At 32.6% G+C, this 22,298-nt stretch overlaps 1 protein-coding gene and 1 pseudogene across 1 annotated transcript; both read right to left on the minus strand.

The window, feature by feature from the left end:
* Positions 1-360: 360 nt before the first annotated feature.
* Positions 361-3,027, minus strand: LOC120195777 (glycerol kinase-like). The gene is made up of 4 exons (XM_039197699.1): positions 2,822-3,027; positions 2,504-2,725; positions 1,069-2,035; positions 361-753 (listed from the first exon to the last, which is right to left on the minus strand). Exons 1-4 carry the CDS (start codon positions 2,950-2,952, stop codon positions 508-510), a joined length of 1,566 nt encoding a protein of 521 aa, XP_039053630.1. The 5' UTR covers positions 2,953-3,027; the 3' UTR covers positions 361-507.
* A 4,628-nt stretch (positions 3,028-7,655) lies between these two features.
* LOC120195925 lies at positions 7,656-9,360 on the minus strand (annotated as a pseudogene).
* Between the last annotated feature and the right edge of the window lie 12,938 nt (positions 9,361-22,298).

Genomic DNA, 22,298 nt, shown 5'->3' on the forward strand with positions numbered 1-22,298 from the left:
ATATAGATATACTTTAAAAACCAAAACATAGAATTAATGTTTAGAATAAATCATCTCGTACAGTGTTGAAACATAATTGAAAAAGAATTGTTGAGACTGCATGCATCCTCCACAAAAAGGCCCAATAACATGAATACCAGTGGTTTTAATTTTAAAGAAAAAATTGGTTGAGTTATTTAACATGATTAATTTAAATTAACTCGAAGATCAGATAAATTTTGTATAAAATAGTAGAGCAAAGCATTAGGGGAAAAAAAGCATAATACAGAACACTTAAATATGATAAACAACACACTTAATATTTCGGCAGTCATAATAAGGAGTTATGTTAAAAGGAAAATCATTGAAGTAAAGCAATGACTACAACAGGATTACATTAATCATTTTATTATAATGTATTCATTGAAATGCAAAACCATAGTATTCTTGTATGTAAATGAAAAATAAAATCTAGAGAAAATATGACAATGTTACCAGGAAGTTGAAACAGAACCAAGTGTTGATGCATCAACTTTCGAGATCGGCCAAACCGAATGTTCTTTCAACAGCTTTGCACCAAGAATCCACCTTCTTCTTCCTCTTTTCTTCGCTTAATGTGGGGGAGAATGTGGTTGAGGTGCTGAGCTTATGCCCCGAAGCAAAGAGTTCGTCTTCTTTCCACACTCCTACAGCTATTCCAGCAGCATATGCAGCACCGAGAGCAGTTGTTTCTATGTCAGCTGGCCTCACCACGGGGCTTCCCAACAAGTCCGCCTGTGATCAACCACGATTAAAACACAAAATCAGATGATCGGATGAAGAGTGCATGAATGGTTTAGATGGTCTCTTCGATTTTATACACACAGAGGTATCCATTGCCAGGCAGCTGAGATTCTAAGAAAAAGTACTAAGCCAAAATGTGTAAACGATGCATCGAGAATGTGTCATGGTCCAGGTTGAATGGTTACAATGTTGATATGAAATTCGCAGGCCTAACTGGAACGCTTAAAATTCATTGGCAGCAACAAGCAATATAATAGCTAGTGAAAAGGAAAACAAAAAACAACAGGAAAATAATAGGGCCCTAACCTGAATTTGCATCAAGAGGTTGTTGACAGTGGCACCACCATCGACCCTAAGCAAGAACTCCCCCTTTTCAGTCTTAACCTCACCCTTCTCTCCTGCATCTTTGTGCATTGAATCCAATACATCTTTCACTTGAAAACACATGCTTTCGAGCACCGCACGAGCAATGTGAGACTTGCTTGTAAACCTCGTGATTCCGATGCAAACCCCACGAGCATCATCTCGCCACCACGGAGCAAACAATCCATTAAAAGCAGGAACAAAGTAAACCCCACCTGTGGAATCGACCTTTGATGCCAAAGATTCGATCTCACTTGCAGATGATATTATTCCAAGACTGTCTCTTAGCCACTGAACTGCAGCTCCAGCAATAGCAATAGATCCCTCCAAAGCATAGTTGGTCGGTGAATTTGGACCAAGCTTGAATGCAAGCGTGGTTAGTAGCCCATGATTCGACTTAACAGGCTCAGTGCCTGTATTGAGCATGATAAAGGCACCAGTTCCATAAGTGCTTTTGGCCTCACCCTTTAGGCAAGCTTGACCAACCATTGCAGCATGCTGATCACCAAGACATCCGGCAATAGGAACATCAAAAACAGGCCACCCTTTGCTGATTTTACCGATGACCTCGGCATTACTCACAATTTTTGGAAGAATTTCAGCTGGTATTCCAAGAGTTTTCAATGTGGTTTTATCCCAATCAAGGGTTTTGAGATTCATAAGCATAGTACGCGATGCGTTAGAGACATCGGTTACGTGTAATCCGCCATTTACACCACCGGTTAAGTTCCAGATTAACCATGTGTCTATAGTACCAAACAAGGCATCCCCGTTTTCAATAGCAGCTTTAACCTCAACCTTGTTCTCCATCAGCCATAGCAGCTTCACTGCACTAAAATAAGTGCTTAAAGGCAAACCACATGATTCCACAAAATGTGTTCTCCCTCCTGATAGTTCTTTCTCCAATTTCCTAATATGAAGATCAACTCAAACATAAATTACATAGAACTCAAACTAGGCCGTTGGCAGCAAAACTAAAGGAATTCGTGCTTACAGAAACCAAGAGAATATAAATCAAAACAATTCGAAGTATGAAAAACTTCTCTCGCTCATGATTGAAACCTATCAATAATCCAAAACTTTAACAACTAATTCAAAGAAAAAAAACAAAAAAGTAAGCAACATCAAAGATAGGGAAGAAGAACGAGATGAAAATAGATCCAGAAGGGATGGACTGAGGGGGCGGATGGAATTTGAAATTTTCAAATTCTTCTACATTTAAGGTTTTTTCTATTGATAATCTGTTTCGGCAACCTAAAATTCTATAAGTTCGCCTGCGTCCACCCTAAAATTCAGTATGCTTTCTTATCCCCGAACAAGAAATCAGCCAACAAACAGAAAAAACTAGAGAATGAGACTGATAAAAGAAAAGGAATACCTGCAAACGGAGCTGGTACGAGCATCCATCCAAACGATCGCGTTATAGAGAGGACAACCAGTAGATTTGCTCCAAACAACAGTGGTTTCTCTTTGATTGGTCAATCCAATTGCTTTGAGTCCACTGTCAACATTGTGTCCATCAGCAGTAGCCTTGTCTACTGCCTTTGAGATGCACGATCTCACGCTCTCCAATATCTCCATTGGATCATGCTCCACCCATCTAACATCCCCCGCCAAAGCAAAAGTAACGTCAATAAACACATCAACAAATTCCAATAAACAAATTGATCAGGAAATCGAGTTTTGAAAGGAGTACCCGGCTTCAGGGTAGAACTGAGTGAACTCGATCTGGTGGGAACCGATTACTCGAGCAGATTTGTCGTAGATTAAGAACCGAGTGCTGGTGGTGCCTTGGTCGATGGAGGCGATGTAAATTTCTCCCGGCATTTTTTGGCTAACTTAGATGCAGAGATTAGTAACAAAGAGAAGCGAGAAAGGTGGACGGCTATATATTGGAATGGTCGTGGGTTGTTATTTATTTTTCTAGGAAAAGATTTCCTTATTTTCTCGGAAAGTATATCCAAACATGATAATTTTGGATAAATCTCAAATCGATAATGGCAGTGAATTGAATACTAATTTCATATTCAGATTTGCAATATGTTGTCTTCTATAATTGATTTCGGGTTTTAACGATTCTATTTATTTGGGAAATGATCATCCAGCTTAGTTGGTAGAGCGCAAGATTATTAACTTTGAGGTCGTAAGATCGAGTTTTACTGAGGACATTTCATAATCTGAAGGTCTCTCACGGAAATTACTCTCAATCTGGTGTTGGGGGCTGTCTATAATCCTACTCCCCTTATCTCATTACAAATAAGGGTCAACTAAATTTTCTTCTGTTTATTTCAATTTTTGTGGGATCGTTTTTAGATTTTATTTATAACAATGAATATACTATTAATTAGAGAACAAAATATTAAAACGAACAGAAAATAGAAAAATGCCATTCAAAACAATTTACAAAAATTAAATTTACCATTATATCTTATTAATATTTTTCTTTTTATATTTTATCCTTTCATTTACATGCCGAATTGAGAGGTACAAAAATCATTAGAAAAATACTTCAATGACAGAAGAGATACTAATTCCGACTTTTAGGCGGAAATTTCAAAGTATGAATAATTCAAGGCAAGAAGAGATGACACGTGTCGTTGACTTTAATGACATGGTTGTGTACACTACACGGTCCTCTCGTTTGGGTCACGGAGGCCACGTGCGTTCCCTCTTGGCCTACGAATATGTATCGTCAAGTTATTAAAATTAGTGTAAATTGCACGTTTATTATTTAACTATTAATTTTGGATTATTTTAGTATATAAGTTTTTAATTTTTCAAAATCATACCTAATATTTAGTTTTTGTTTTGTTTTAGTACTTCACTGTCCAAAACTTAATGTATTTAATATCTAACTACCAATTTTGGTATGTTTTAGTACCTAAACTTTTAAAAAAAATTCAAAATTTAACGTTAAATTTTGAGCAGAGATATTAAAATGAAACAAAAACTAAAATTTAGGTATGGTTTAAAAAAAATAAAAGCCTATATACTAAAATAGACCAAGATTTGATAATTTAGGTACTAAACACTCAATTTACCCTTAAATTTACAATTTAATGATATATAAAATATTCAATTTTTAAAAAATTAATATAAATTTTAATTATTTTACATTTAATGTAACTTCTAAAGTTAAAAATATTATTTATTTTTTATCTATAAAATTAAGGGTTAACCACACAAATGATTACTTATGTTTGTATTTTATCCACTTTTGATCACTGATTTCAAAAAATATAAGATATGGTCACTTTCGTTTTTATTTAATTAAGATGCAGTCATCCCGAATTAACTCCATTAACAAAGTTAAATATTTTGATATAATCACACATTTAGTCCTTGTTATTTACATATTCTATCAATTTAGTCATACTACTATAAATTAAAATAAATTATATTTTTTAAATAAAAATAAAAATAAAATACTTTTACACGTCATCAAACTTTCTAAAATATCATTTTGAATTTGTCGATCAAAAAAATTAATTTGACCTTTTTACCTTGTCATCATCTAATCGATTGTCATGTTAGAGCCATAAACGGGTGCCGTTTAGATCCATTGTTGATAAGACATTTAAAAATAGAAAAGCAGAAAACAAGAATATCTTTGGTTTAATCTCTGGGATTTTAACATTATTAAACTCGAATGATTTCAACAACCAAGCTGTTAACCTTAATGATACGCCTTTTTCACAGTTATGAATAAGGTTCCTTGTATGATTTTATTGTTTGGTGTTGGTCGTTTGCCAACTTAACATTAAAATGGTACCTTTCATTGTTTTTTATTTTTATTTTTATTTTTCTATCTATTTAATTTTTAATAAGATATGTTTTTTTATTAAGTTAAGATGATTATAAAGTAATATCTATTCTAAATAATTTCAACCATTTGACAATGAACGCATAATCATCCTACAGTAACTGTTGGTGTTCGAATCGTAACCTCTACGAATAACAACAATTTTTGAAAATACAAAGGGAAGTTCGGCTATATTAGCATTTGATGGATTAATTTTATACATCATTCATGAATTAGATAATGGTTAAGATTTCATGACGATGAATTATTATTTAATTCATTGATATCGGATATTAATATTATAATAAGTGTTCTTGTGCCAATCTTTGGAAATTGCCCTTTAACATAGACTAGCCTCGACGAAGCTATTGTTCTTGTTGCAGTCCATTGTGAGGATATATACACGAGATTTTATATGGGAGGAAATAAATTTTTAAAATTTTATTGAAGAAAAATATATTATTACAAGAAAATATATAAAAATTTAAAATCAAAGATAATTTAAAATTTTAAGGGGATGATTTCTCCTACAAGTCCCCTTCTACCCATCCTTATTCATTCCCAAATCAAGGGTCCATGTAATTTACATATTCTGCCATGAGAGATGTGGGAATATAAGCACTCACGTAACTATACTATCAAGGATGAGTCGAGAGTAGGGATGGCAATTCAACCCGAATTCGACGGGTTTCGACCCGACCTGACCCGATCGGGTCGGATTTTTTTAAAAAAATTTCGGGTTCGGGTCGGGTCGGGTTTTTTTTAAGTGCAATGTTCGGGTCGGGTCGGGTTTAGGGTAAAAAAAATCCGACCCGACCCGACCCGAAAAATATATATAATTTTATCTTATATATTTAGGGATAATTACAATAATATCCCTCCATATATAATTTTTTTCAATTAAGTCACTGTTTTCATTGAATTAATTTTTTTTTTATTATTATTTCGGGTCGAGTCGGGTCGGGTCGGGTTTCTAAGTCATGTATTCGGGTCGGGTCGGGTCGGGTGAAACATTAATTTTGTCGGGTCGGGTCGGGTCACGGGTGGAGAACCCTTTCTTCTCGGGTCGGGTCAGGTGGCCCAAAAACCCGACCCGACCCGACCCATTGCCATCCCTAGTCGAGAGGCGTGTGAGAGTAGTTGTTCCCTTAAAAACTTAAAATTATCATATATTTTATTAAAAATTTATTTTCGTCAATTAGAATTTTATAAGTATACCCCTCGTAAAATTTTAGAAGTTCATTCATTGATATAAAATCATAAGTCGGTCCCTGCAAACACTTCCTAATCCAATTCATATGCTTTGTGTTGACCTCGTTGCTTTCGTCGTCTCACAATGTCATTTTGAAAAAGTTTCCCAGGTTAGTCTAGCGTCCAAGACGGGAAAAAGCGTCAGCCAACTTGTTGGCATCACTAGTAATGTGGGAGAAAGTAAGTCTGGTGTCCAAAATTTGTAACTTTAGTTTTATTTATTTCTTGCGAAATGGAGCTCCAAACTCTAAAAGGTAGTTTGTGCCAAACATCTATAATGGGAAGTATAGATACCAGAAAATGCTTCAAAGTGGGCCGATACTCCACCATATGAACAATATCGATATTTCAATCAAATTTATCTTGATTTCTTTTGAGATTTAAAGGGTATCGATACTTTAAGAACAATATCGAAATCAGAACGTAAAAATGACCTATTAAGATTTGAGGATTCATCCTAACATGGCTCTAAGCATCCCATCTAACACCCAAATCAATTCCTAAGACCACAAGCATTATCAATACATCATTTGGCATCATTTATAACCATTTTCAACGTCAAATTCATAGAATACATATCAAACATATTTGACTCATAAGACGCAACATTTATGGTTCATATGCTATACACTAACAACAAAAATGTATTACATTGACCAAAAAAAATAAAAATAAGGTTCCATAATAACCTCTTCAAGACTTCTCATTTCTCTTGTTCCTTCCTTCTTCACTAAACAAATAAGCAATAAAAGGAATCATGATACAACTAAAGAGTAAAGGGAAGGTAAAATATAAGTTGGCAACTTTCTAATCTTCTCAAATCCTCCATGAATCCCCCAAAAGCTTATACCCTTCTAAAATTCTTAACTTCTTCGGACCTTTATACGAAGATCCAAATCTCATTTTGAAGCTTGGGAGATGAGGATGAATCCCCCAACACCAATGTCTTAGGATGAATGTGGAGAAACAGAGCAAATATGGAGGGTATGGGCGTCGAAAAATGATGGAAGAAGAACGGAGACACTGCGACTTTCGATAGGAAGAATTGCATGGTCGAGTTGTAGTTTCTTCACTACACAATTACAGCAAAAGGTTTTCACGTTACATTAAACCATACATGTCTTGTCATTTACACTTGCTGTTCAAGCGGATAACAAACACTTACAACATCAGTTCTACTTTTATTGCTATTTAAGGCAAAAACCTTGAAAGAAATAGCCAAGGCGAGATTTCTGTAACAATCGGACATCAAATACAGATTTATTCGACTCAATTTCAGTGTTTCAAATAATACAATATCAATATCATACACGCACGCTTGTCTCTATACCACATTATCCAAATAGGCTTTCATATACAAATTATCCAAGTTTTGAATGAATGCTTGTCTGATTCCCAATGCCGACAACCGAACCACGACAAATTTTGTGCTGGTTGTTTAATTGTTCATCTCCTCACTTGCCTTCTTGCGTTTTTCTTTCACTTCTAAGGTCTTTATCGTACCGAAAACTAATTCCAAAATCTCACACAACTTGGACAGAAGAAAGATCAAAAGCTTCTTCATGGTTTCCAAGGTGCCGGAGGCAGTGGCGGTGTGGGAAACATTGGTGGAACCGCACAAAAAATGGTATTCTTGTTGATCCCGATTGACTTGTCACCGTGCCACAAGTGCAGCAACCAAACCTGCATTGCCAGCAGGAGCCGGCTCTGTGTAGATGTAGTTGGTGCGAACGTCACGGAATCCATCATGCTTGTCAGGTCCAGCAACCATGGCTCCCACAAGTGAGTGTTCTGGTAGGGCTTCTTCGTATCCCTCCATTTCCATCCCCCTTTACAGCTATATTTGACATTATTCTTGAGGATAGATGCACCCCTATGGTGAACATGCTTTGGGTAATGATTACCAAAGCCCACAACGTAGCTCATTTCCGAGGATTTTTTCCAAGAATATAATCGATCTGCCAAAATAACAGCCAGATGAACAAACTATGGGTCACCCTGCCCTAAAATGCCTTGGCCAGAAGAACATACTAAAACATACCTGGGTTTTGGTAAATTCACGCAGGACATCAGTTGAATAGAAATTTGGACCACAGTACCATCCGAGTGTATCAGCAGCATCAAGATAATCACTGTATAGGGCGGCTAAGAAGGCTGCATTGACAACGTATTACAGAGGTTGAGGCCTTCCATGGTTTAACTGAATCAAACCTCCTGCGTAAATGTCCAAAGTTGATGTGGTCACGGAAAAGAAACATAACCAACACATTAGGGTATCGCATGGTCAAAAAGAGCAGGATATGCTTACCTTTCGTCCTATTAAAGCTAGTAAAAACCGGAAGGAATGAGCACATAATTATGCTAGTTTGATTATGAAATGTACACAATATTTCCTCATATGGATACCCAGGACTCAAACAATCTCAACCGGCTCAGAAGCACCTAAAACACAAAAACGTTGGTTATATTAGCAATGAACATGGAAGCTTTTTAAAGGAAGTCTACAGATAGAAATCAACAGAAGCCCATAACCCTAGAAGCATATTGTGGCAAGTAGTACACAGTTACTGTAAAAATTGATAAACGCTCCATTCTAAATAGATTGCATATCAAAGTAGCTACTTATTATCCCACAGCTAAAATACAAATTCCAAGCAAACTTTTACTGGAAAGATTCTTTATATCAAATCATCAAAAACAGGGCGGACAGCCATACAAGGAACAAAACTATAAAAACAAGTAGAAGGGTTACCTGAGCACCAGCAAGCTTATTATCCCAGCTAAGAACACCATAATCTGGGCCACCCCAGAAAGCACCAGAATGCTTGGCAAGTTTAGGATGAGTAGCTAACTGACCCAGGCTCCCCACAAACAAACTCATCCCAGTAACTTGAGGAATTATAAAAGAGAGCAGGGTCAGAACCACCAGCACTATATCTGCCTCTTTGATCCCTAGCAAACTGAAAGAGTGTCCTGGCACCATGGACAAGCTTTTGAGAGTATGCCTTGTTGTCTTTGAAAACGATGGAAGCAGAAGCCAAAGCAGCAGCCATTTCAGCAGCAAGATCGGATCAACTATATACAGGACGCGGGTAATCAATGTCCTCAGGTCGCATCCAGAAATAATGATCATTCGGGGTACTGCCTCCAGATGTATCTCCTACCCCGACCAGTGAATCCATAAGTCGGCATATGAAATTAACAAAGGAATAGCATTAGTAATATGGTCAATTGCAAATATGGTAGAAATATAATGAACACAAAGTATAAAAGTAAAACTGTACCTGCGCTGCAATCCAGGGACCATAGAGGTCCTGGGAATGACTTTCATTTTCTTGTTGCAAAACCGGATTTCCATTTGAATTATCCGCAGTCTTCGATGCACTTTCAGGCCTCTTATCATATTCCTCCTTCGAAAGACCATATACACCAGAATGAAAGCAGATATGCTGTAATCCCTCGTATTCCAATAGCTGAGCAAATCCATCAATGCCAATGAACGGAAGTAGTGGTTTATTGAGATCGACTACAATTGCTAGTCTTGCGAACTTCCCTATAACATCCCGAAATTCAGGGTCTGTGACTAATTTACAAATTTTGAAAACTATATGCTTGTTTTAAAAATAAGCTAAAAGTTCATAGATTTAATAGTAAAGCTGGAAAGTAACAAGGGTATTATGGTCTTTTCTAAGAGAAGATTTTTATTATGTCTTTTTAAGGAATATAAAATGTGAGAAATGAGGAAATCTATCCATAGTCTTCTTCTTCAGCTTCTTCTTCTCCCCGTAAGCATCAGTTAAAGGTGAGTTTAATTTCAGCTGTTTAATTCTTGGATTTATAAGTTGATTTTGATTCTTTGATTATTATATAAGCTTAAGGAAAGCTTATATAAGCTTTAAACATCAAGAATAAAGAATTAAAAAGGAAATTATAAGAAGGGTGTAGAAATGAACTTTTGTTATAGAAAGATTTTTGAAGTTCTAAAGATGGATTTGACTTGTCAAAGGGTTAATTAAAAAGTTAGAGGTGATAGAATTGAATTTAGAACACATGAAAAATTTGATGAAATTCTTTGATTCAAGAATTATGGTGAATTATGAGATATGGTGAAGTGTTATAGTATCATAAGAAGGTTTAAATATGTATATATAAGCTTTAAGGTATAAGGAGGGATTAATAAGTAGAATTTAGGGTTAAAACAAGATATTTTCGCGCTTAAAATGTAATTCTGGGTAGTGTGCATCGATGCATCTTCAATGTGTATCGATGCACTCTCAAATAAATGAACATCGAATGCAATTAGTGCATCGATGCATAAGGAGTGCATCGATGCACCCCCTTAAGATTAAAATATCGAAGGTAATTTGTGTACCGATGCATGAGTAGTGCATCGATGCACATGTTAAAGAATGCATCAATGCACTGTAGAATGTACCGATGCACTTCAATGAGAAATGTAATAAATCTTTCTTTCAGTCTAAGAAATGATAGATTATAGTATATCAATTGGATATTGATAGTATAAATACATGATTGTGTAGATATCGAGCACGAACAAGTTCTGGAACGATTATCAAGTTAAGATTCGATCGGAAGAAAGGAAAGCACAAAAGTGGATTGGAACTTAGTGAGATCAAGGTGAGTGCATATTAGTAGTATAGGATGTTAAATGGAAATAAGACTTGCGACAAGTCTACTTCCAATAGTAAAATGCATGAATTCATAAATAGAAGTATATGTGTGTATGAATTATATGTGTTGACATGTTATTGTATATATGGATTATATGGTTGATGTGAATATATGTTATGTTATGATGATATAAACCATATTAGATGATAATAAATTATATGAATATAAAAGATAAGATCTTTGAGATATATATAGAAATGAAATATAACTACGTGAATACATGATATGAGATAACTTAAGTAAAATATGAGAATATGGTAAAACTGAGTTTACGAGAAATGATATGAACTAAGCAAAGGAAAAGGTTACATAAATAATAAGAAGGTGAGTTGGGCAAGTACATAGTAGTATGATCAATTAAGTGATAATATGAACATATAGGATAAGATAGATGGGAAAGATTCATATGCTTAAATAAAATTATGATACATTAGTTGTATGATAAAAGCTATGGAGTGATATGAGAAGATTATAGGAGTTATATGAAATTGAATTAAGTAAATAGATTAATTTGTATATAAAATAAATAATAGAAGTAATATATATATATATATATATATATATATATATATATATATATATATATATATATATATATATATATATAATATAGGTTATGTAATGTAAGTGCATACTAAGAAATAAAGAATAAGATAGATGATACGATATAAATTATATTATGAATTAGTGATATAGGAATGCGATATAAATATGCAATAAATCTTATGTGTTATATAATAAATATGAACATATGAGAATAAGAGATAAGATAAGTGACTTGGTGATAGAAGTTATATGACCATGAATTATGTAAATATGAATAATTTAAGTGATATGTAACTATGAGTACTTGAGTATGTATCTATGTGATGTGATACATGAGGTTATATGAAATATTATATTATATGATTATATGAGTATATGAAAAAGAATATAGATTCATGTAAGTTATATAGAAATGAGTTGTGTAAACATGCCTGATATGTATGACATGTTTATAGGAACACATGAGAAATGTTAAATGCTATGAGATATTTGAATACGAAATGATATGAGAATTTACATGAACTACGTGATTGCATGTATATGTAAATGAAGCTACGAGTTTATATGAATATGTGATCTGTTTACATGAATATGGAAAAAAATATAAAAGATAATGCCCATGATATGTGTCATGAGAGCTAGGGGTATAGTAGGCATGCCAAGAGTCGAGGGTCTTCGCGGTCCTTCGGGACATATATGTATTCTTTGGAACATGTATGAGGTCTTTTGAGACACATATTTGGTCCTTGGCATATGTATATGATTCTTAAGAAATTTTCTACGTGGTCCTTAGGGACATTTTATATGGCACTTCAGTGCAATTCTACGTGGCACTTCGGTGCAATTCTACGCGACACTTTGATGTAATTCTACGTGGCACTTCGGTGCATTTATACGAGCTGTGGTGACAACATTAGTGCACAACCTCAATAGACTCGCATATCTATAGTTCTCAAAAGTGTACATGGGCTAAATAAAGAGATAACAATGAAGATGGTACTTGTGAAGTATATGTTTTTGTGATATGAATTGTATTATATGATTGATATGATGATGTGTGTATGGTTTGAATGAGTCATATGTTGATGAAAAGTATGATTAAAGGATATAAATGATAATAATGTGGATAATAGAATAAGATTAATGATGGAAATAATGTGTGATGTGTATATGTGTACATTATATTATATATAATGATTGTGTGACATCATGAAGTAATATGTTCATACATGTTTAAGCAATTAGAGGTTCCTTTATAAATTTAATGCCTCACTAAGTCATAGACTTAGCGTGTGATTGTTTCACACGTAGGTTAAAGAAGCGAGAAGAGAAGCGAAGAAGAACAAGACAGGTCAGCATCTCACTTACAAAATTTCAGATCAGAAAATAGATGATTTAAATGTGTTTGGTTAATTTGAATATAGTTGGCATGTACTAATTGATTGAGTTGAATATGCTCTGATCGATTTTGATTATTTTGGTCAATTTATGTAAATAAACCGCTTTTATTTTAATGAAAGTTTTAAATTTTCTTTGAATTTTGTCAAGAGTCAATGTTTGAAAAGTCAATGTGATACCTAAGACTCGTATTCGGGTCGAGTACGAGTTGGGGGTGTTACATTCCCCCTCTCACCAACGATCGTATTGTAATCAATATTTATGACCCTCCCAATTTCTGAAGCTATCATACGAAACAAAGATTTACAATAATACCTGTAAGGGATACTAAGGAGGCGAACCCACGCCATAATCTGGGAGGGATAGTTATGTGATGTGTTAAAATTACGACTCCATGGCTGCACAGTCAGGTAGCTCTCGAATATCATCCACAGTCCTTCCATCAGAGCTTTCGTGTTCAAACCGAATGAGATAGTAGTCATTCTCTAGGTCCACCAATTGAAACTTACCATGAGGTTACCATAACATCATGATTTTGTTCCAAAGGACCCTATAACCAGTTTTCTTTTCCCAAAAGTCGAACAATTATTGACTTTTTCATATTTGCATCAATCGTATCATGCACCCTATCGGAGAAGTGAACCATAGGGTATGGCCTTTTTCTATCTACGTGGACGACGCCCTCCTGTAGTTCCACATCACAATCTAGAAAAATAGCATCAACCGATCCTCCATCCCCCGCTGCCCCCATAAGTGTTGCAGCATAGGTTTTTGAAGCACCTCCTTCTGTGCCGTTTGAGCAAGGTTGTCCAGCATTAACCGAACCAGAACCAGTATCACCCACGTCCATCATCGACACCTCCTTCGCGCTCATCTGAATACCCCCCACATCTTATTGTAAATTCACAATCAAATCATCCCCCGCGACTCCATCTCCCATATCATTCCTAGTTTTCTTAGCACTACGTTGATTCTCCTGTGTAACCGGAGACCCCGACCATTCAAGAGTCACCGAAAACAACCCGACGCATCAGGCGCCAACGGCACAACATTAATCATGCAAAACCCTAAAATTACTTCTACCTAGCACATATACATTATTTTGTATTTTATTATTAACAACTTTAGCTAATAATAAAACTAATAAATTATCATAATTGATTTACCTCAGTGGTTAGTGGAATCGTTGTTGTTCCTACATATCATGTGTTCGAACACCAACTACTGCAACAGAGTGATTGATTAATATTCATTATAAAATGATCAAGAGTGTTTAAAACAAATATTAATTTATAATCCATTATAACTTAATAAAAAAATAATGAATTACTTTTTTTATTTAATAATAATAGGCGCGGTTGATGAACCTAGAAACGGTACCAAGTCCAAGGGAAAACGACAGCCAACCTGTTTTCTGTAAGGTTTGATTGATATCCAATTCATAAAATAATTATTTCTTTTTCTTTTTTCAATTTTATTTTTCAGATTTCATCTACCGGTAGGTATTTAGAATTGCTTCGTTATTAGAATTTTTTAAAGTCTTGGGAAAGTAGGTTTAAGTGAATAAAATTTTAACTACCGGAATAGTTTAGGTATATATATCGAAAGATAACATCATTCAATAAGTTGAATTTATTTATGGGTAAAGTATATAAATGGTCACTGAACTTTTCAGATTTTTGCATTTAGGTCTCCCAACTTTTAAAACTTGCAACACATTCATCAATTACATTTTAAACCCCAAATTCTAAATTGTTTCAATTACATTCTAAACATCAAATTCCAAATTACTTCAATTACATGCCCAACCCAAAATTCATAATACATTCTCAAAATATGGCATATCAAACTAAACTTCAACCTTAAACCCTAAAAACATTACCCTAAATGCTAAATTTCTCACCAATTAACCCAACATAATCAACAACATTTTAGTTCATTTTAGGTCTATAACAATAAGTGATTATGTTGGGTTTAAGATTTAAAAGTTAGATTTAACCAACTATAATTGAACAATACTCAATTTGATTCGAAAAAATTATTTTTTGATCTGAATTGATTCAACAAATTTGATACAAATTGACTTTGAGTTGTAATTTCATAAACTCAACTTAAAAATTTTCAAGTTAAAATCGAGTTGTTAAATACAACTTGAATATCTCAAAATTTTTAGTAATTAGTGGATTAACTTTTAAGTTTGAGTCAAGTCTCTTGACTCTGTATGATATATGTATATCACATATGGAAAAAATATGAAGAAATATATTTATTGTATATGGTTAAAAAACTATTTAAATTAGAATCAAATAATACTATAGTATTATAAATATTTATTATTAAATTTAAACAGAAACTCAAAAATTCAATTCAATTCGACTTGATTTAAATTTTATAAACTCAACCCGAAAAAATTTCGAGTCAACTATTTTATAAACTGAACTGAATTAGAATCAGATAATATAATAATATGATAAATATTTATAATTAAATTTAAACAGAAACTCGAAAATTCAATTCAATTCGACTTGACTTAATTTTATAAACTTAAATCGAAAAAATTTCGAGTCAACTATTTTTATAAATTGAATTGAGTATTTAGGTCCAACATGATGCTAAACCCTAAACCCAACATAATCACTTATTGTTCACTTATAGTTGGTTAAATTTTTTTGGAACGGTTATGTTTTGAGGGTTTAAGGTTGTTGCTTCAAGTTCAGTTCGTTATAGCATATTTTGAGAATGGATTATGAATTTGGGGTTGGGTATGTAATTGAAGTATTTTGTAATTTTAGGTTTAGAATGTAATTGAAGTATTTTGGATTTTGGGGTTTAGAATATAATTGATGATTGTGTTGCAAGTTTTAAAAGTTGGAGGACCTAAATGCAAGCGCCTAAAAATTTTAGTGACCATTTATATAATTTATCCTAACGGTAGTGAAACGGATGTTACGTCGAGGTCATGTTGCAAACGAATTAAATGTTTGGTGATTGTATTGCAAGTTTTAAAAGTTGGAGGACCTAAATGTAATCATCTGAAAAGTTAAGTGATCATTTATATACTTTACATTTTATTTATTTAGATTTAATCCAGGTCTCAAAATGTATTTACCTGGCTTTGGGTTTCACAAAAATAAAGTTAATCATGCAAATTAAATAATTTTTTTAGGTAATATAAATGGTTTTGTTTTGAAGTCTAAATCCAATAGGACTAATTTTGTTATTCTACCGACACATACATTGCAGCTTATTTATCACATGGATTGAATTGTATCTCTCTCTCTCGTCTTTCGCTTTCATTTTGGAATTTGGCATTTGTCCCCTACCCTACAAGACACATCACTTAGCACATTTTCATATATTATAAACAAATAAATCTTATGATTTACGCTCTTGACAATTACGCTAAATTCTTCTACGTAGCGTTTGGTTCGTTAGAATGTTTATGAGGGAATTTAAATCTGTGAATGAATTGTAATCTGTCAGGAATTGGAATCCAATTTCATATTTTGTTTGGTTGGCAGGAAATGGAATTGGAATCCAATTCCATATTATGTTTGGTTCGCAGACATGTCAGATGAATTTGATTTCAATAATGTAAAATGACAGAATTGCCCTTCTTATTTTTTTGCTTTATTTAGTTTGTTTTATAACTTACATGTAATAATATATCATAAAAATTAAAAAATATTAATTTTTTATTTTATTGATTGATTATTCATTTCAATAAATTATAAAAATCATACTAATAAACATCATAATTTAAAATCATCGCAATCAAAATATGTTAATAAGTTACCAAAAGATAGAGCAATATTTCGATACATTTCAATCGGAGTATGTTAATTAGTTACCAAAAAATATACCAAAAACTATTTTTATTCAATATATGAATTAGAAACCTGACCCGACACGACACTAAATAATAAAAAAAATTATTTTTATTTAATAAAAATATTAACTTAATTGAAAAAATATATATAGAGAGGGGTATTATTGTAATTATTCCTAAATATATAAGGTAAAATTATATATTTTTTCGGGTCGGTCTGGTTTTTTTCACCCTAAACCCGAACCCGACCCAAATATCACACTTAAAAAAACCTGACCCGACTCGACCCGAATACCACACTTAAAAAACCCAACCCGAACAAAATAAAATTTCACCTGACCCGACCCGAATATATTAATTAGAAACCTGACCCGACCCGAAATAATAAAAAATATTTTTATTCAATAAAAATAGTGACTTAATTGAAAAAATATATATATATGGGTATTATTGTAATTATTCCTAAATATATAAGGTAAAATTATATATATTTTCGGGTAAGGTATTTTTCACCCTAAACCCGAACTCGACCCAACCCGAATATCACACTTAAAAAAACCGACCCGACCTGACCAAAATAAAGTTTCACCCGACCCGACCCGACCCGAAATAATAAAAAAATATTTTTATTCAATATATGAATAAGTTACCAAAAGATTGATGAGGGTAGTATGGTCAAATTTCAATTTCCTCCAACAAGGGAATTAAATTCCATCGATTCTTGGATGGAATTCACTTTCCCTCATTTAATGGAAAGTTGAAGCCATGAGGGATTTCAATTCCCTTGAAAAACTTGAACCAAACATGGGAAAATGATAGAATTGGATTCCAATTCCCCACTTCCAAAGGATTCCATCCAATCAAACGCCACACTAGGGTTCAAATCCATTCGACTATTACTAATTTAACTGTTCGTAATTCTTTTGTTTTAATCGACCATAAAAAATATAAAATAGTTATTAGTACTAAATTTTTTAATCGTTTATTAGTTAAATATCGCTAACACTTTAACGATGGCATGTTAATTCTAAGACTAATATTTAATTTAATACTAAATTATAATTAAAGTGTCAATTTCATACTTTTATAATTTTTAATGATAATTTCAAAAGAAAATAAACATGTTTAGTTTTTTGAAAAATGAATTTTATTTTCTGTTTCTGAAATTAAAAAAATATATTATTTGATACACCAACAAACCTATAATTTTAAAAACACTTAAACTCGAAAATAATTTATATGAAAATAATATCATTTCTCATAACAACTTAGCATTCTCATTTTTTTTTTTATCGAATTTCACTTTGTCAATTAAAAAGAGAGGTTAGAATTCACTTTCACCCACGGTAAAGCTTTTAGTTTTATCTTAGAGCCTTTATTCTATTAGTTGTTCCTCGTTTAAGACCTCAGTTCAAAGTGATCTCATTCAATCATACTGTTAGATTTATTAGACAGTTAAGTAGTTCGATGCTAGTTGACAATTAGTTAAGAATTTGTTAGATTTAATATTGGGTTATAAAAGACACAGTTTACCTTTAATAAAAGAAACAGTTTACTTTCTCAAAACTATTCTGCTTTGATAATCCTAAATAATCGTCTCTTGTTTCACCTTAAATTGCTGCCGCTCGACAGCATCCGGCCACGGAGTTGTTTTTTTCAACACGTACTTCAATTTCCTCGATATGTCTTGTCCCTATTTATTTTTGTTTAAAAAAAACATCAATCCTTGTACCTTAACCCTGAGCTCTTCACAGTATTGTATACCATGCCTCAAAAATGGCTTTAACTGAGGTATAAGGATGAGTCGATGAAGATTTCTTGAGTTAGCTCAGGAATTTACGAGTTTATTGATTTTTACTACTTTTCTTCTTTCTTCTTATTATTTTTTTGGTTTATGAATTGCAAGTTCTTTTATTAATGAACAATTCGAGGAACATCAGGAGGAAATGAGTTGCACGAGTCGAGGACTTCGGTTGGACGTAGTAGTTGGCATTGCTCGGGTTGGGTCGAGTTTTCGGTCAATTCAATTTGATAAAAAAAAGACCTTTACTCGAAACTTGACTTATCTTTTGAGGTAAAATCGGTACCCTGCCTGAGATAAATATATATTTCTTAATTTTATTTGATAAAATAGGGATATAATTGAAAATAATAATATATAGATGAGTATTATTACATTTTCCCTAATTATAAAGTATAATTACATTACTTTTCGGCTCGAATCGAGTCAAGTGTTTTTCACCTCAAACTCGAACCTGACCTAACTTGAACTCATTATCAAAAAGACTCAATCTGACCCGACCCGAACCCATTTTTTTTAATCTAACCTAATAAAACTAAGTCGTGTCAGAACTCGTCGAGTTTGGATCTTGTGTTCATCCCTAGTTTGAGGCACCCATCACTCTCATCAGCAAAACCAAATTTGAATCAAATCAAAAGGTTTGTAAAACTTAAGGGGGGTAAATCATAATTTGTAAAAAAATAGGGATCTCTTTAAATTTAAATGTGTGATATAGTTAAAACAGAATAGTAATAATATTCAATTGTATTATATTTATAAAAGCCTACAACATATACAAATTACTTTAGCCCACATTTTCAATTTGGTGCTTAATTAAAATGAATCGGCCTACTAAAGTGTTTAGACCAATATTGGCCCAAAAGATATTAAGTAAACCTGAAGTTCAAATCTCACATGTTAAAATCAAATTCAATTCAGTTAAGGCCCAAACAAGATTCGAATTAAAATTTACATAAAATCCTCCATTGTTCAGAAAAGTTGAACGTAACAAAGTTAGATGGGCTAAATTCAGTGTCTGTAGATAAATACCAAAAGACAAAAATAGCTTTCAATAAAAAAAAACTATCGGAACGAAATAAGCTACCTCAGCAATTAAAGAATGGTTGTTGTACTTAAAAGTTTCGAGTTAAGCGCAAATGATTAAGAGTCACTGGAACATATACTACCACTTGTAATCACCTTAGATTAGTAAAAAAAAATTATCAATAATTTTTAAAGTAGATGTTTAAAAGCTTTTAGTGTCACTATATAGATGCGAAATGTTACAAATGAATGTAATTATACGTGAGAACACGTCAAGTGGTCTCAGTAATTAAAGAAAATGTTCTTTTTATAGATTATAGGTTCGAGTAATTGCGTCTACAAGGTGTGTGTACGTTTTTAATGATTAAAAAAGATTATGAATATATATTATCTTACCAACACTACAAATTATAAAAAATATATTATTATACATGAGAAACAAACTAAAACTTAAACTATGACCATGCATAAAACTTGTTATTCTGCACAATATAGTTTTTATTAAGAACCAAAAAATTTAAGGAAGTGTTTGGCAAACAACTGTTAGCTGATAGTTGATAGTTAGTCTAGTAGTTGGTTTAACCAACTAATTTGATTAGTTGATTTGAGAAATTGATTTGATTAACTGTTTATATTGAAGTGCTTAGTAAAATTTAGTTGATAACTGATAGTTGATTGGGTAAAATGACAAATAAGGGTATGATACATTTAGTTGTTAAGTGCATATATGTTTTATAATACTTTTGTCTTTATTTGGGTGAAATTATTCGGATAAAATGCTTTTGAAAATGAATTAAAAAAATTTTAAGAAAATTAGTGAATATTTTTAAAAATTTTGAATATATTTTTTGAATTTAATATTTATAAATAGTAACCTTGTGAGATTGATACATACTTTTAACCTTGTGTAAAACATCAACAATACATTTTTTTTACTTTCATGTTTTGTTATATTTTCCTAACTAAAATATACTTGAGAATTTACAACTAAAATAGAATAATAAAATAAAATTTCACTAATTCATCATGAGAGAATCAAGTGGATTAGGATGGAGGCTCTTTCATTAGATTATGTTTTATGACAATGATGTAATTATGGGAATAATAAGGTCAAATATATCATTTAACATCTTTTTTTTGTAACTAGCTCTCCTTAACTGTTGGATTTTCCAGCGTTTTCACTTTCAGCTTATTTTGTACAATTAACTCTTTCAAAAAGATGTTTATCGAACACTAAAAATAGAGGGTTTGACTACCAATCATCTATATGTGCTCAAATAAGCTAACGGCTCTTCAAAAAGTTTTTTACCAAACACCCCCTAAATAAATAAAGTGTAATATTTTTTTTGGTTTAATCGTCTATATATGATTTATTGATAAACTATTTCTGATTGAGTATTGTACAAACTCATTATAATAAAAGCGATATTTTCAATCAAACTTATTTCATTCGCAAAACGTTAGGATTCGAGCTCCATTTTATTGCAAGAATTTCATGGGTTGAAACACTACGTTAGGCCCAAAAGGCGAGAGAATAACTTAATCTGATTCGGCCTATTCCCGTTACGTTAGAAACCGCATCCATCATGCTGAGGGTTGTTTTGTTTGCAGTTATTCATTTGTTGATGATACTATTGACAGGACGACAATTTAGGATGAATACGATGAGGAAGCAAAAGAGCATCCAGGTTCTTAGAATGAAAACGACAGAATAAATTGATGAGGAATGGTAGTGAGTGCGTTGGAATTGTCATTTTGTGGATAAGTCAACGGGAATCACGAGATACCTTGTTTGGTCATTAACTCCATGACTTCATAGTCCCAACAAAGCTCTTCTCATCTGCAGGTCTCCAAGAAATCAATACTGTCAGAGTGTCAAACTATGGGGTCACCTCACTTTTCACCTCTTCCATTCAATCCCATCGCTGCTGCTGCTCCTCATCCTTGTCTCTTCATTCTCATCTGCACCCTCCCTTCTGTGTTTTGCCTTGTCTCATTTATGCCATCTGCAATTTCTTCGTTATCTCTTCACCTCTCCTATTTCATTTCGCTGCCGTTTATATATAATAGTACGAGTGATTATAAGATAAAATTTCAGTAATTTATAATTATTTTAACTATTAATAATGTATATGCATTTACATATGCATCGACTTAAACTTAGGACTGCAAGATAAATTAACATTTCATTTTAACCATAGGTTAAGTAATATAACAACATTTTGAGTAATATATCTATTGGTTACTTAATCTAGATTTAATACTATAACATGATTTTTTGATCTAATTTATATTATTTATAATATTGAAACTTTGATACTATAATTTATTATACAACATAATATTCTTGGATTTTTTTAAAAGAAACTAACATCCAATACATTTAATATAACATCAATATTTATTATGTTATCTTACTGAACAACTTAAATAATAAAAATTGATGTTCTTTTCAAAAAATTTAATTTCGAATAATTACATTTATAAAATTCACATCTTTAACTAACATAAAATTTGCTTTCCTTGCCTTACGTAACGGGGACAGGTCTTATTGATTGTTAGGGTTTGATAAGAAGGTTTGACCACTGACAAGCTTCACTTGGACTGCAATTTAAAAAGGTTGGACCCCTTGGTCTCACATTAACATGTAATTATGATGCTACCAACTCCACCCATCTTCGCTTTTCAACCACCTCCACATTCTTCGACCATAGTAAAGTGTTGTTTTAACATATATGTTATATAAGAACTCGTTAATAATGTAAGTTATTAAAAAATTATTGTTCTCTTTAAAGATCAAGAGATTAAATAATTATATTTGTATTTATGCA

This window comes from Hibiscus syriacus, unplaced genomic scaffold (assembly GCF_006381635.1).
Source record: "Hibiscus syriacus cultivar Baekdansim isolate YM2019G1 unplaced genomic scaffold, ASM638163v2 tig00117021_pilon, whole genome shotgun sequence".
NCBI classification, from domain to species: Eukaryota; Viridiplantae; Streptophyta; class Magnoliopsida; order Malvales; family Malvaceae; genus Hibiscus; species Hibiscus syriacus.

Excerpts from the sequence above, each read along its gene's own strand:
- LOC120195777 (XM_039197699.1), bottom strand. The coding sequence starts at position 2,952 with ATGCCGGGAGAAATTTACATCGCCTCCATCGACCAAGGCACCACCAGC. Across the intron at positions 2,726-2,821 it reads CAGTTCTACCCTGAAGCCGG|ATGGGTGGAGCATGATCCAA; the intron begins GTACTCCTTTCA and ends GGGGGATGTTAG. Across the intron at positions 2,036-2,503 it reads CGTACCAGCTCCGTTTGCAG|GAAATTGGAGAAAGAACTAT; the intron begins GTATTCCTTTTC and ends TCTTCATATTAG.